At 41.8% G+C, this 16947-nt stretch overlaps 1 protein-coding gene across 2 annotated transcripts in view; it reads left to right on the plus strand.

Annotated features, from left to right (window-relative positions):
• Window positions 1-510: 510 nt before the first annotated feature.
• ANO5 (anoctamin 5) overlaps window positions 511-16947 on the plus strand; it is a 56950-nt gene continuing 40513 nt past the window's right edge. The window contains exons 1-3 of one of the 2 annotated variants that reach the window (XM_059825706.1): window positions 511-628; window positions 11935-11979; window positions 14688-14758. In XM_059825706.1, coding sequence (XP_059681689.1) covers window positions 568-628; window positions 11935-11979; window positions 14688-14758 — 177 coding nt within the window. In that variant the 5' untranslated portion in view covers window positions 511-567. The remainder of the gene's footprint in view (window positions 629-11934; window positions 11980-14687; window positions 14759-16947) is intronic. The other variant, XM_059825707.1, reaches the window with a different exon arrangement.

Consider the following 16947-nt stretch of genomic DNA (forward strand, 5'->3'; position numbering starts at 1 on the left):
CTCTCTTCTCTCATGAACGATCAACTATTATAAAAGATAAATAATAAAGGCAAAATAATAAAAAAAAAAGGACAAACCCTTTGCTGTCTCTAAACGGAGAAATAAAACCGTACAAAGGGGTTGCTTTTCCAAAATGCCACTAAAGGAGCGCACAAACGCTCGAGATTTAATCGCTATTCCCCGGTTTGGATGTTTTCCCAGCTCGCCTTCGCTCCTTTCTCTCTACGTAGCGGAACAGCAAAGGGTTTAATGGTTCTTACCGAGGTAAAGACCTTCCCCCCCCGGGGGGAACGCGCCACCGCCTCCCATCGGGCGCGGCTCCCGCCCGGGGCGGCCGACGGGCGGGTTCCCCGCCCGTCGGCCGCCCCGGGCGGGAACCGCGCCCGGGCAGGGGTGGGCCGCGGTTTCCCCTCCTTCCGCCGGTCTCCCCCCGCTCCGCGCTCCGCCTCTGCGGGCAGTGCGCATGCATGGGGCGGCGGGCCGGCCCCTGACTCACCCCTTCTTCTCCCATCTGCTCCCGGGAGGCATCCCCCGCCGCGGGCGAGGAGGAGAGGAAAGGCGGCCACCATGAACCGTTTGGGGAAGAAAGCGAATGAGACCCTTATCGAGATGGCTCTGTCTGCCGACGGTAGGAGAGGGCGGCGGGGGGGGGGATCGCTGCTGGGTTCCGCCTTCCACCCGCGGTGAGGAGGGTGCTGCGCGGCCGGGGCTTCCTGCCCGGGGATGAGTCGGAGCCCGTGGAAGCGTCGCGGGTGGGAGGCAGCGGGGGGGGGGTCCGGTTGTTCCCCGGGGCTCTGCGGGCAGGCGTCTGGGAGACGGGGGTAACTCCCGGCGCCTCCCGAGTCTTTGATCCTCCGGTTGCCACCGGCGGACAGCAAACACGTTTGCGTGAGCCTGAGCGTGGTTTGATGAGGTCTTTATAAACCCCAGATAAACCTTGAAAACATGGCTCCCGCCTCAGCACACCGCTCGGAACAAAACCTCGAGCCTGCCCGTGATTTCTACTTCTGTACGCACTTCAGATGCGAAGGTGGCTTCAGCCTAACAGCAAACTTTCAGCCTTTCACCAAGCGCTTGAGGCCGGGCTGAGGGGCTCTCCAGGGCAGCCCCGCTCCCGCCTGGCTCCCTCCCGCTCGGCCCCGGCTGCCGCAGGGCCTGTGCCGGGCCTGGCGGTTTTGCGGTAGCCAGGTTACAGCTTCCAGCTCCTGTCAGTGTGGGATGCAATTGCTTATTATAAATAATAATAGTATCACTTCATAAAATAAGGTGACGCAGATGCCAAGTGTGTATTGATCAGTACCTCGCCTGGCCACGCGAATCAGCACTCAGATGTAAGGTAGTATGTTGGTATTTTCAGAAGGATTCCGAGATACTTAAAAGAAAAACACTGACCTAGAAAAATTTCTTTAGGTGAATCACGCTTTGCCATCAGTCCTAGAAGTGAGGATCTCAAAGTAGGAAAGAACCACCAAGAGCTTCTGGGTTGGCTGCTTGAGTTGTATGTTTTCCCTCGGAGCTTGACTACCCCGTCTCCTGTAGAAAAAACGTATAGTGCCATTTTAAACACCTCGAGCGCTAGTGTAAAATCGTGATTTTCAACATATTTGACAGTCTTGTTTCAGAGAGATACGACAGCAGATAATGACTATGAAAATAATCCAACAGAAGCTGTTTGCGGCGGCAGCGAGGAGCGGTGTCCAGCTGCGGAGAGGCAGGCGGCCGCAGCAAGTGCCAGACAAGCGTTTGCCTGCGCTGTGGCAGCCCGGTGGGGCTGGCAGCCTGGCCCGGGAACCGAAGCAGATGGGCGTTACAGCCTCTTGGCCAGCAATGCATTTCCAAAGTCTCGTTGGGAGGCCTGAGCTGTTGCCCGTCCTGCTGCCCGTGAGCAATGAAAAGTGCTTAGGACCGAGCTGCCGCTGTAACCGCTGGTTGTTCTGAAGTAGCTTGAGACTAAAAAAATACTTAGAAGATATGCGATAACCATTTAGGGAGTGATGTTGGAAGCCAGGTTTGTAAACTAAGTTCCGCAGCATTCAGTTTTCCCATGAGCGTCTTGCGTTTTTTTTATAGTCATAAACATCGAATATAAGGAGGTGTGAGGGGTTTCAGTGAATGAGGATGATTTAGTAGGATTTACCGGACACCAGCATATAGCTGTCCGTACAAAATCTTGCACCAGTTCAATTCATTTTTTTAATCAGCCACTTTTCTAAAACAGAAACAAATTGAATACGGGATGAAGTGAGTAGACTTTTTAAAGTTTATGTTAATTTGTTGTCAGAAAATCTCTCAAGGTTAAAAAAAAATACATCTTCCTTAAATTATGGTTTAGAGGAGTTAACAGTATGCATATATTGCCATTGGGACTTCTCGTAGATCTAAACATCTGCTTTGTGCTTTTAAGGGAAAGATAGCCTCTTAAGGAGGCTCCAAGCTATAGATGTCTGACGTGCACAAGCAGGGTCCGTGTGAGTCAGTAGGAACAAGGCAGAAGAAAAAACATCTGCTACTTATTTTCCTTAAAGACGTATTCATATTTGGGTAGTACGTGTGTATTTAATTCTGGTTTACTACTGCTTTTCATTAAACTTGAATGCTGAGGAACAGGTTGTGGGAGTGAAAAAGTACTTACCAGCAGCAGAAAGTTTAACTTGCAGAGTCTGTGTTTAGAGACCGTGCGCCAAAACCTCTACCTTGAAGGAAGCGTTCTGGCTTCCTGTTGAATTATACCCGCGTGAGGTAATAACTTCCATTTTGGTGTGCGTGGTTTTGCTTTCTGTTGGAAGATGTGTGGCGTTTACCTCAAAAACTAAGAAAATTGAACTTGCAAAATTAGAATGTAAATATCAGAGGAAGAAGACCCCAGTATGTTGTTAGGAATATTTCCTTATGTCCACCCTATCTTTCAGCATTTCTTTTCCAGCATGAAATGTCAATGCTACAGTAGCTGTGTTGTGGGATATATCCCAAGACTGTGGATCTTCTGGAAACTTGTAATTGGCTCCATGCCGTGATTTGAAATATGCTGCCTTCACGTGGTTACTTTTCCAAAACTTCCAGGAGTCTGGTTTGAACTCAAAATGCTCTAAGGCTGATCTAAATTCAAACACTTTCTAAGGTTGGTCGTCGTCATGCTCGTGTTCCCTCTGAGAAAGGCAGCAAAACATCGGGAAAAGCCGATGGCGTGACTTGCAAAGGGCGCTTGTGCCAGTGTGTCAGCTTCTCATAATGCCTCAGCATTCGGGGCCAAATACTGCTGTCGTTTAATAGAATGAGACTTCACTTATTTAATCAGAATTACTATGATTCATACTAGTAACATAAAATACAGGCCTCTGTTCAAAACTACATTTGTCTTTAATTAACTGGAGAAATATACGTAGTAATTTCTGATCTATTTGTGGAAAGGCTGAGTGGGATATCATGTTCCCACAGGGCTAAAACGGAGGGTTTGTTAATGTGAAAGCTTTTTTTTAAAGATTATTCCTAGGTAATGAAATAAAAGCTCCCAGAAATTTAGACATAGTTCAAATTATAAAAGGCAGGAGAGAAAATACTCCCTTAGACCATCCACTGCGTAGTTCCCCAGTGGAATTTCTTTACCGGCTGCGATGCGTCACTGCGGGGGCACAGTGTAAATACAGGTTGGTGATCGGAAGGTAAACCTCCTTTTAACGGAAAACTCCAGTTTGTAGTACTCCCAAAAGCCTGCTTTTGGGAACTGATCCCAACAACTTGCATAATATCACCTTATGTATTTTTTTGTATATGTGCTGTGGTGCTTTTAATGAGAAAATAAACGTCGAGCTCATTCTGCCACAGCTGTTAAATATGGATTTTATCCAGAGATAGTCTCAGTTTAAAAAAAAAAAATTGCCTTTAGACTGGTGACTGAGACTTAAAACACTTTTCTTTTGGATGAGGACCCTGCATATGAGGTTAAAGTCACTCTGTACAGCCTGGTGAGTGGCAAAGTGGAGCAGCTCCCAGGGAGGGATTAAGTGTCTCGCATGCCTTCTTAAACCAGTAGCAATTATGTGGGAAGTTTAGGCCAGGCTTCGGAGGGCTGGGCCATACAGCTGAATTCCCTCTGGTGAAGAACTGAGTGGCTGTCCGTCCATCGCAGGTGAATGCTGTTTAGCCTCTATTTAATAAGGGGTCCGCAGCTTCACTGTTTTTGGTCAGAACATGCAAGAAAATGCTCTGCAGCTCTTTCTCCCTCGCAGGGGTTCCTGGGGGAAGGGCTTGGTCCCAGCGGGGGGCTGTGAATGCCAACTAAACACTAAGGAGGCAACTGGAGCCCTACTGCAGCAAAAGGCAGAGCGATGTTCTCTTAGTGTTTCCCTCTCGGGTAGTTTGCAGCTAAGGTACTGTCTGCTGTGGTGTCCTGTTCTGAGGCGTTTATAGGACTAACGGAAAGGCACGTTCCAGTGCATAGGGGTTTGACTTTTTTTTTTTTGATAAAAGTTTGGCTTTGGATCTGAGTAAAATCCAAAATTTTGGAAGTATACTTATGGCTGGGAAGTTTCCAGTCTTTGCTGCTGCTGTGCCGTAAGTACGGTGTTGCACCCTGGAAGGTTTTTGTAAGTAGTTCTTTCCAACTTACAAACAAAATTCCAAGTGACTTTGCTTTTCAAGCTTCTATTTAACAGGTGTGCTAGCAGCACGTGTTGAGAACTGAAAGCCATGTTGAAATGCAAGTTTTTGGTCTCTACAGAAATGAGAGAACTGTATCATAAAATGGAAGGGCACTTTAACATCTATGTACAGATGGTTAATAATTACTATGATGCAAAGAAAAACTAGGATAAGATATGAGGGCGCTACTGAAAATGTGCTTTTAAAATTATGCTGAGAAGTGTTGGCAGACAGCTTGGAAAAAAAGAAAAAAACAAAAAAACCTCAAAAAACCAGAAAACCAAACACCATTGCCTTCATATTTAGTATCTGTAAACTAATTAATGAGTTGTATGTACACATGGAGAAGTACAGTCACCTAACATAAACATGTAATTAAGAAGGTACAGGTAATGTGAAAGTGTGGCGAGAGTTGCTGTGTCAGATGTTAAGCAGCAAGGTAATAATACAGTGAACTTTTCCACTAGTTTTTTGTTGGTATGTGGGAGTTGAACTGTAGAGCGATGTAGTTGCCAGGTTGTGCTTCATTATTTAGCAGTAATTCCATTATATTTGGTAATAGCTTTTCACGTGCGCATAGGTATAAATGCACGAAGGGGAAGGAAGGTCCTTGTGTCGTGTTGCTAGGGACAGTTCTTGCAATTGTAACGTGGTTATGGAAGGATTTTGAGGAGTCGGCTATCTGCAGAAAGCTGAATAATATGTCAGGAATTATTTATAGATTAAACATTGTGTGGGGGTGGAGTTGATTCTAGGTTGGGACTTGGTTACTTGGATTATACTATAGAGATGTGTGTTTTTTGTCGAAGGGCCTCCTGCAAGAACCTACAGTTGTTAAACCTATGGTGTTCATTGCTTTAGTCTGATGCGTGCCAGGAAAAGGTGTGCTGGCAGGCTAGTTGCCTGCTGCTGATAAAAAGGCACAGAATAAGCGGGACGTCTGAACCAGCGCTGGAAACATCACGTCTTGTGCAACTGTGCTGGCGTGCATTGTGAGCACTAATTAGCTCTCTTAGTGTAACATAATACAATTCTTAACTTGCTTATCTGAGTAGTCTAAGGGATTTAACGTGAAAATCTATGTGCAAGTGTAGTTCTCCAGAACAGCTGAGAGAATACCTTAATTCCATACCTGCAATATTCATATTGCAGTAGTCCAATAAAGGCTTCTGAATCTCCCTCTGTGTATTCAGAATACATCCATGTGTAAATTTGGATCACTTTTCACACCACATCAAGGCAGAACTAGCATGTATTCTCACATATTGTAGGCCTGCCTTCAGTCTCTCTCTTTGGCCCCTGTTTTCACCATTGGTTTCTGCTAATATAGGGTTTCTGCTTTAGTTGTAACTGGTGCCCAAGAAATGAGGGGAGAAATTGTCTTAGCTCCTCTTTGCACAGTTGTCTTGCGGAATTTTCAATAGAGCCTATAGATTAAAGGGTTATGGGATTTACTACTTTTTTTTCTTCTTTTTTTTGCATTTGTAGTATAGTAGTCTGTTGCAGATCTGACTGTTAGGAATAAATTAAGAATAGACCAACATTTTATGTTACTTGTGTTAGAAGACTTCATTGTAGGCTACTGTTTCAAATCAGACTTTTTTTCCAGTGCACATGGATCATTGATTTACACATAATAGTATAATATAAGCACCTCATTATTTCATCTTGTTGGTTTGTTTGGGTCTTTTGGTACAGTCAGGACTGTTCTCCACTGGTCCTCAGTGAGGACCAGTAGAGGTAGTGAAGTTCCAAACGCTGTTTCTTAGGAAGTGACAATATCTTTAGGTGAAGTACAGTCTTATAAATGGAAATCCCAGGTGATCCCCTTGTCTTCCTTAGCAGGCTCCCAAGGGTAAATGTGAAATTTGAGGCCTTTGGCAAGACAGCAGAACCCCAGCAAGCCACGTGGGTAGGGCTCGTGATGCAGATGGCCGGCCTTTAATTTTCTACACTAGCCCTAAATTAGAAAGGGCCCTGTGGTTTGTTATTCCAAGGGGTTTTCTTAACTATCAGGTAGGAAATCAGAGAGCTTATGTTTGCACAACTTAAAGTGTGCTAGAAATATACCATGCTAACGAGTAATGACTAGCAGACGTGGTTTTGAGGCCACTGGCGAGTTGGTTGCCTTTGCGTACTTCAGTCCTGTTCATCAACTGGTGCTTACGTAAAAAACTAAGCGATGGGAGCCACGGTCCATTACCCTGCTCGTTTGCTTGATGGATAGGAACTGTTTCTCTCTGGGGTCAGTATATGACTTCCAGAGTTATTCCGTCATATTTAAAGTAACTTGAACAGAAAATGTTAAGTCTTGCAAACTCATACTTAAGAAAAAAAAATTTTGATGGGATTTGTTTGAAAAAAGTCTTTCTATACTGGTATATTTTTATGTTGTTTAATACGAGAAAATGAAATATGCTGTGAATACACTAGCAAAATTTCCAATGACGTATTTCATTGCAAGCATAACCGAAGTAGTATTGAACTAGGTAGAGCATGAGGACCAGAAGGAACAAAAAATTGCAGATGAAATTGGCCATCTGAAATTAAATGTCTGGGTAGCATGCAACTGAGGAATACTGCCAGAGGACAGTAAATTGGAGGTATAGTTTTCTAATATACGGCTTTTTACTTTCCTATTGAAAGTACAAGTTATATGTGTTCCTAGTTTATACTAAACCTCTTCCCACCAGTTTTTCACTATTTCCGCATCGTTAGTTCCCCGTTCATGTATCGCTTTTCTCTTACAGTATCTATAGAAGACTCTCACACGAGGGTGGGAATGTAATGTGCGTCCATAGAAAGAATAGTACTTCGGGCCCTCCACTACTTTTGAAAACTTGTGTATTGTGAATACCGAAAGAAATCAGAGATTGTGTTGCTTCGGGGTTACATCAGTGATTTCAGTGGAAGTTGGAGAACTTACAGCATCATTATGAACATAATATAGAACTTAGGGCATCATTAATGAATGATGCTATAAGATTTTAAGTGTATCTCTGGGAACACTAGGAAAGCAAGTCGATACCTAACACTTCTTGAAGTGCTTGTAATTCCCCTGGAGTGTGATGAAAAGCAATCCTGTGGCTCCCCTTTCTTCGTCCTTTTCTTGAAGGAGATGTGAGAGCATCTGGCATCTTCACAGATGTGCAAGGCCGTTGCCCGAGCTGTTTGCCTGCCTCTGCACTCAGATGGTGGTGACAAAATCTGGCCCTGCACATATAAATAGTCTAAGTGCAAACAAACACAGCCATAGTCCTTCATGAGTTGTCAGGTCTTCTGCAGTCTGGTATTTTACCACCCTGCTCTTCTGAGGTTTAGTTGCCATCCTATTCCCCTTGCTAATGTGCATCTAAATGCTACGCAATTTAAAAAGACCTGACTTTATCCAGCTATCACTGGTCTGGGCTTTCTTTTTTTAATTGCATTTGAACCTATTAATCAGTTTACGTGTGTCATTCTGCAAAATGATGATACCTGAAAGGTGTAAGTGCTAACTTCAGTGCTCACAGCATGCTTTAAGTCTTGTCTGTGCTGGTACATACAATACGGTAATGGTTATTGCCTTAACCGCACTGAAATGCCATTCAAGTTCTGTGTTACAACACTATGCTTGTGGGTTTTTTTGCTAAAACCAGATTGACACAACTTTTTTTTTCCCCTCTTTTTTTTAATCCAGTGCCTTTTAATCAGAAGGGAGGTATTATGGTTCTTTAAAAGGAAGACAGCTGAGGGTAAACCTCAGTTCTGATTTAAAATACTCTTTTACTATACTAGAGGTTAGAACTGAGGACTTCATGTCTTTTCCAAAGGCCAAATGAGATTTTCTTATTGTTAGGAACAGATTTCTCTTCTGTATATTTATACCCATATAAAATACTGGTTTTTTTTCTTTTACTTTCTATGTGTTGATAAATACCTGTTCTCTGGAATCACTTGTTTAATAATAAAACACATGCTGAAAATTAATATGTCTGTGAAGCAGACTACACTTGAATGCAATTTTTTTTTTTTTTTAAGGAATCATAAATTTCTTTTAAAATGCTCCCAATAAATTTTCTTGGATTTACTGAGAATTTAATGTTTTCATTGTTAAGGAATAGTTTTAAATTTTTAGGAGCAGCTCTGAGAGTGCGTAAACCACCACTTCAAGCGTAATTTTGAGATGGACTCTTTGGCTCAGCAGTGCAGTTACTACTCTTCAGATGATGCCAGGTGAAGTAATAACACTTATTTTGCTTGCTCAGGAGCCAGCGTACTAGGTGGGTCCTCAGTTCGCCTAGGCAACTCAGTCATCCAGCTCTGGGAGGATGTGGTCAGTATACACATAGATTTAGTTAATAAGTCATTTTAAAGCCATGTTTTTCTTAGATATGGAAGCACTCACAATAGTTATTATGAAGCTTACTTGGAATGAGTGACCTTATTCTGGAGAGGTCTTTGTTCAGTATGCATTTTTGTTAGTGACTCAGTGCTGAATCAGCCTCCTTATCAAAGATGGTTTTGTTGACTGAAAGGGATGCTGTTACTGTGTCTAAGAAAATGGTGGAAATAAACGGAAGCAGTATTTGGGAAACAATATTGAAAGTAATAGCAGGACCAGTAGTAACATTGTGTTACTGCCGCTAAACAATAAACAGTTTATCAACACCTGCCTGGGAATCCTGGCTCTGACTTTGCCTTTGGAATAGCTCTGACAGAGGTCTTGGGAGTGCAAGTGCAGATGATGTTCTAGTTCTAGTTTTAGTAACCAAATGAAAATTTTGATCCCTAAAACTGTCTATTCAGCTGCTGTTTAGCTTTAGAAGCACCTAATACATTAACATTTTTACCGGTAGAAACACGTCTACCAAGAGCTCTACTTGGTGCAGATGAGCCAGGGTGATAGAAGCTGAAAGGAAAACTTAAATGCTTTCTCTTGCTCTGTTTTCTGACGCAGAGTTGCTCGGAACTATGCCAGACTGCAGCATCTACACACCAGCTGCTCCGTGCCCAGCTGTATCTTGAGTGCAGCATCATCGGCCAAGCTTTTTTCTTGCCATCTGCCAGCAGACCCCAGCTTACCTGAGGATGCTAAAGTGACACAGATCGTCATCTTCCAGGGAAATTGCTGGTTAGATACTGTTAAAGATGCTAGAGCACGCCTATGCTAGTAATTAAAAAAGCCAAGGATTTTTTTCATTGATCTTTGAGAACAGGTAGCACAGTCCAGCCATGTCCATGTGGCTGAACTCCCTTCTTCCCCAAGCAGGGCAGACTTCTCCATACTGTTTTGAAGACCAGAATCTGGCCTGTGGTGTCCTTCAGAGTGTGTTTTTGCTCTGTCTGGGAGAGCGCTAGAAGGCAAAAACTGTTCCACAAAGTGCACTAGTAATTAAGTGGAGTGAGCAGTCCTGTGGTTGGGCCCGTGTCCTGGACGTTTTATTTGCCTGGTCGAGACACAGCTGTTGTGACCAGGATGTGGCCTGTGATGGGTTGAGCTTCTCCCAGAGAATGTGCAGCTCGTTTTTGGTGCAGAGGGATACATCACTAGTCTTGTGGCGTCATTGAGCCATGCTGCTTACCTCACCCCAGCTATCAGAAAATCGGGGGCTAAAGGAGACCTTGATTTATAAGGGCATCTTTACTTTTTTTGTGTCAGCACTGAAAACACTTATTTGTGTTTTATGGGGTTTTATAAATTAAATTAAACAGCACTTGCCAAAATAAACAGAATTTCTTTTGAGCTGCTTGTTTTCTTGCAGGTGACTTGGATTTTATAAAGCCTGTATTGTTGTAGTCATCGAAGAGAATTTTCTACTTTCTGTCATACTGTTGTGTAAAGGGTAGGTAGGTCATGCATGTGGTCTACCATCCATTTATTTGATTTTAAATATGTGACGGCCACTCGTACTTGAACAGCTTGCCTGCCGATTCTGTACATTGCAGATACAGTAGCGTCTTTGAAAAATTGTGAGCATGTTGGTGTCTAGACCACTAAGGGGTTTTGTCTTTCATTATGGAATGAATAGGAAGGTTTTAAAGGACAACTTTTTGATTCATGAAATACTAATGGTATTAAACCACTTCTTTTAACGGGTAGGTCCAGACATGTGATTAAATTCCTTTTATTTTTTTCCTAAAGCATCAGTTTTGCCATGTAGAAAAAGAAAGTGATTCAGGCACTGTGAACAAAGTTAAACTATTGTAGAATGACTAATCATTTCATTACACAAGAAGCCATTTTTCGTGCTTGTTACAGAAATCATAAGATTACACTAATAAAAGTACCTTTTTTGTGGGGTAAACTACTTAGATTTTTAAGAGGTGAAATCAGTCTTGATTATATTCCCCAGTCTTCCATTCTAAATGTTGATTTCTGTGAGCTGTTTTGCATTACTGTTAATCTGATCATCTGGGTCTGTGACTGAAATAGAATTTGTCTGTAATTCTTAGGGGTGGCATACTGAAAGTTTATAAGTAGGTCGCTCTGCGGTAGGGTGTAGTTTGGGACAGCGTGTGTTAATACAGCAAAATTACAGGCCACGTGAAGCTCACTTACTTCCAATAATGTGCAAACTCCCAAGACACACGTGTTTAAGGAGTTACAAATAGCCCTGTGCAGAACTGTAAGGCTCTTGGAGACGACAGTTTGCATTGGGAAAGAGGCATTTCTTTCAGCTAGGATATGTGCATGCCCATGAAAGGCCAATGATTTGAATAAAGATTAAAATTATATATGTCTGAAACAATTGTAATGAGTTTTGATAGTTATAGCATTGTTCTGGAGTTAATTTTGAACAAAAAATTAGCAAGGAGTGACTGCAATTAAACAAATGAATTTTGTATTGAAGGGGCACTTACGTTTAGTAGATGTCCTCATTCGTCGTTCTTGGTGTGCAGATGTTTTTAGATCTCTTTACATACAGTAGAGCGCATAGTGTTGAAGAAGTAGGCTGTTCCCTTAAATATAATGGTTTTAACAGAACTTTAGATATGAAGTTGTAATTTCTTGAAGAATTTAAAGGCATTTCCTCAGCTAGCAGAAACTATTATAGTCCTCCCTGCTGTTGATACGGGAAAGTGGCATCCTTGTTTGTGTTGCTGAATAAGGTGCCTGGACAAAAAGGCGAATGTTGCTGTTTCAAGAGGAACCTGCTCCATGCTTTCTGTCTAGGTCACAGTCTCTTCTTTCCAGGGCTTATTCCTTTGTTTGGATATAGTGGCTGTATTGGAAAAGATAGAAGAGAATTATTAAATGGGTTCATGTTAAAAGTGGATTGCTGGTTCTTACTGAAGTGTTTTTTCCTTTTAAAGATGACATTGCGATTCTCACCAAGTTCAAGCCATCGCGGTCAGAAGGTATTGTACTAACCGGCATTACGCCTTCTTCCCTTGTGTGTGTGTGTATCCTCTGTCCTTTTTTCTTTTGTTTTCTGCTGAGAGCCTCTTGGGAATCAGACTTAAGTTTATATGAGTCGTTGATATCACATGTGAGCCAAGCTTTTTGGAATGTGATTTACACGTCAATTTTTAGCTCTCTGTGGGCAGCTCTCTTGGTTAAGAACTAACGGGGCATCTCCATTCCTGGTGCTTGTTGCAGTTCTGGGTTGCGGCTCCTTTATACCTTCCTATGTGAGTTGGACATGCATTTCTTGTACTGCTCCTCCTTAGGAACCTGTTTATATGTTTTTCACGGAGTGAACATAGTATGTGGTACTTCTCAGTTAATATATGTTTTGCATTCTCTTCTTGCCTTCTTGTGTGCTGCACTAGGGTTATTCAGTTTTATTCCCCTGGATCAGAGATACCAAGAGGATTTCATTTGGCAAACTGCATAAGTAATCAGCTACGGTACGGGGAGAGCATTTAAAATGCAAAACTGTGAATCGTACTTGTTTCTGAAGTTAAACTTTCACAACTACAGAAAGGATAATCCAGAAAAAAACAAACACCAAGGCTGTTGTCATAGGCCATGGAGTCAGTTCAAGTCCTCTGAGCAGCATAGCCAAATTGCATGTTACTGCTCTAGGGACGAGGTGCCAGGCTGCTCCTGCCACGGAGGATTGTGTGACAAAGTGTTTTTGCTCCTGGGCTCGCTACCTTTGGCCAAAGCCGCAGCAGCCACCTGCTTCCCAGGGCTGCAGGCAGAGCAGGCAGCAGAGCGTTGTGGTGATGATCCCTTTCGTTGATCTGGCAGCGGTCTGCTGTCCTGGGCAGCTGCTGAGTTTGCATATGCAAACGAGCCAGCCCTGTATGAAGGCAGACCCTCTCCTTAGGAATATTCTTGCAGAAGCAGTTTCTCACGGAAGTTAATCTAAATATTTTGATAGTTGTTGGTTTTTGGAGTCAAGGCTTCTGCGTTCTTATTACGATATTCTCCCATTATGTGTCATTTGTTTCTCTTACATGTTGAACGCTTGTGCTGTGTTGGGAGGTGAAGTGAATTCAGTTCTGTGCTGAAGCTGTTCCTGTAAACCTTGTCTGTGTTTGGTGGTCTGTCTTACAGCATAGTCCTTGTAGCATTTATGGTACGTTTGGTTAGGAAGAATGATCCCAAATTACTTACTTTCACACTAACTTTCTACAGAGGACTTAACACTGGTCTTCAAACTTGTGTCAGCATATGCAAACATCTTTCTACAGGTGCATAAATAAAATTTAGGTGTTCAAATTATATCTACTAATACAGATTTTGCAGGCATAACTTGCTTTAGCAAAATAGCCTGCAACAACTTTGAATGTCTTAGCATTCAGAAGCTTCTTCATTGTATGTTATATACCAGGATACACCATTGCCAAGTTTCTCATCACATCGTATGTACAGTTATAAGTTACAAAGACCATTTTCTGTAAGTGAACTTAGACAAAGAAGATTATAGGAAACAAAATGCTCTCAAGGTGCACCTGAGTAGCTTATTATAGATTTTCGAAGAACCTGTTTGTATCCTGCCTGGATGCAATTTTGACATCAAATATTTGCAGGTTACAAGAAAAAAGTAGGTTTGTTTTATTGGTAGGAATAATCTAACCGTAGTTGTCTTGACAGTGGTCCAGTCGAAGATATGCGAGCCAGTCTGTCCAGTCTGAGCCACACCCACGAACACTTCCTTGCTGTTTGATGGGGAAAGGAGCGTGATGAGTCCTTTTTTGGAAGAAAGAGGCACCGTTATTAGATGCCCACTCTAGGTTGCAATGAGCTGTTTTCAAAACTGCTTATCCTTTTCCATTGGTGGTGGAGTTATTTAGATGCCTGATTTAGGAGGCTGGTTGGTCTGTCTAATCATCAGAGAGAGATGGTTATTTACAGAAACTTCTTAGAGCAGGAGCCTAGCTTATGCGCTCTGAATTGCTCTCCAGAAGAAATTGTTGACAGAGTAGGTTCAGAGGCACAAACTCAGCCGAGGTCTCAGTATGATTTAGGGATCTAAAGATATTCAATGTGATTTTGCCCTATAATGGTGGACTGACTGTATTTGTGGGAAAGTCATGCTGGAGTTCAACGCTGTTGTTAAAATGAAGGATTTTTAATTTTTTTTTTTATTATTTTTAAACAACAAGAAGCTTGGTAATTTAAGTTGATACTACTATTCTTGATCCTGTCATCATATCTTCATTATGTGGGCATCTGTAATCTTGAGGTTAGCAACAAAAAAACTAATTAAATTTCTAGCAAGCAACCCCAGAGATGACGTTCTTAACTCAGGCAGCAAAGCTCCAGGTGTGAGACCCTCATAGACAGTCACCTATCGGACATTCGAGACAGGAAAGAATTTTATCTTATCAAATACGTGATGCTGACAGATTTTTTTTTTGTCACAGTTAAAAATGTGTTTCTGTGACTGCGAGGTTACAACCAGGTGTTACAGACTGAGAATATTGTGTCTCACGGTGTTTTTCCCCTTCAGAGACCCATTCTTGAAGATTTTATGTAGCTGAGTATTATTTTCCAGCTTTTGCTTTTGCTTGTTCATAGTTCCGTGCCTTCAAGCTTCACTTCATTTTCAGATACAATCATACTTTAAAATAAGGAATGTATTTACGTGAATCTTTCTTTCAATGCTCCTTAGGGGAAGAATGCAATGGACCTTTATGTGAAACTGTTTCAACTACAGGATCTGAAGTCCCAAGCAGCTCTGAGGTAAGGTGCAGTACAGATGGTGTTAACATACTGCTGGTAGGAAGAAAGAGGAACAGTTGCTGTGAAAGAGAGAATTAGTTTTAAAAATAATAGTTCTTTTAGATTGTCTAATACCTCCTTTTTTTATCCATTTAAACATTTTCTTCCTCTAGTGTTCTGAAGGAGCAAAACCATGAAAGTAACACCGATACTCACTGAGTCTTAGAAAAGACTTAAAAGAGTTAGTGCTACAACACAGTAGTAGTAGAAGACATTGTGGGCTTGACAGTGTTTCCAGTATCGGTCTCGAAATGAGAATCACGCAATCATTTAATGTTTTGGCAATTGGAAAAACATAATGCTTCTGCACAAACCCAACACTTTGTTTTATGCTGCGTGTTACATTGCTGGCTTGATAGGGAAATTGAGGCACTCTGGTGTTTTTCTGCTCTAGGAACTTTTTGACAGTGCAGCAAGATTTATGAGAAAGCAAATGAAGATTTGAGTTCTAAGAATGCCTCTTCCTTGCAATGGGTGCAATCCAAATAGCATCATCAGCTATTCATTTTTTCGCAGTGCCTCATTGCTTAATACATACAGTACACAATAGCTTAAATTAAATAGTGGTGTGGGGTTACTATTCAGTTAAGAAGCAAATTTTAAAAGAATATTGAAAATATGCATTCTTGAAATTGGTATTTTATTTTAACTTCTATTGTCCGATTTCTTTATTATGGTTATTATATGCTTCGAGAAAGATAGGAAGAGTTTTAGACAGGAGAAGAAATAGTAGCTCTGTCAAAATAGAGTCTGATATTGGCCATGAGCACTCATCAGAAACGATGTTTACTGAACTGAATGTTGGAAAACTGTAGCTGTTCTGCTGAACTTTTGAAGAGTAAAACATGTCCTCACCTACCTCTAAGAGGCAAATTTGCAGATGGTCATGTGAAGGCAGAGCTCAGAAGTGCTTCCTAGATTACACAGATGTTAATCTTGCTAGCACATGCAACCGTATCATCTAAATGTTTTCATAAATCTGCCGGTTCCATCTTAAAAATGGAGGGTATGTTCACCCTGCTACTTTCTCAACCTATTGCAGGAGTTGTAGTAATCTTTTTCTCCAGGAAAAATTTCAGTCAACAGCCATATCAAATACTTCATTGAACCCTGGGCAGATACGATCTCAAATGATAGCGTATGAATCATCATACCATGATAAGCATCAGAGTCTGAAGATGATTTTGAGTTCTTCTTGAGTGTCTTTGAGATGGTGGAGGTGACCTATTTTGCCAAAGCCTGAAAGAATTCACTTCATGACTTAGGACGTAGGATAAGGCGGGAAACGTGGGAGAAAGGGTGCAATGCACGTGTCATATCTGTAGAGACGTGCGATTTGAACTTTGTTTGAAGGGTGAAAGATTCATGATGGAGTAGAAAGGGAGGCTTTGATCTTCAGCACTTTCTTGTCTGGGAGGTGGTCGTCTTATGAAAAATATATCTGGTTACCCTCTCAAAAATCTCTCCTTGGTAACCTCATGCTGCCTTTTCTCTTGTTTTCTACTTACGCGTGTTCCTAACATAATTATTTTTCTTCATAATTTGTTCCTAAACATCACAAAGTATTGTCATGGTAGCAATATTAGTCTGTAGTTGACTTGATGACTCTGGGTTTTTTGTTCAGTTATTTTCTTCTCTCCGTCTAAGAAGAGATGGCTTATTTGGCTTTAGATATTTTATTTCTGTGCTTTGTGTTATCCTACCCCATGTCCTAATACAGTTTCATTTATCTGATTATTGCTTTCTATGCATTAGCCAGACATAAAGTTACAGAGTTACTCTTCATCTTCTTGCCCGGTTTCACACTCTTATCAGCCATGACAGGCTTAGTTCTTGATGATTAATGTCGTATATATTGAGGTTAAGTCTATCCTTAAAGTTGTTCCATGAATTCATATCAACAGTAAGATAGCCCTGATTTTTTTTCATATAATGTTAATCCTTTATCTTCATGTGTTGTCACAACTTCAGTTTTCTTCTGTATAAACTGGAAGAATTTCTTTTCCCTCAGTTCTTCGCTAGGCTGCCTTTTGTCGTCCTTGATGCATTCCCATAGGAGTTGAGTAGGGTCATCTATCCCGGCATGAAAGACAAGCCATGGCTTCTCCTCTTTTCACCAAGACCCTTTTGAGCTCAGGTCAACATGCTTT

This window comes from Gavia stellata, chromosome 17 (genome assembly GCF_030936135.1).
Source record: "Gavia stellata isolate bGavSte3 chromosome 17, bGavSte3.hap2, whole genome shotgun sequence".
Lineage (NCBI taxonomy): Eukaryota > Metazoa > Chordata > Aves > Gaviiformes > Gaviidae > Gavia > Gavia stellata.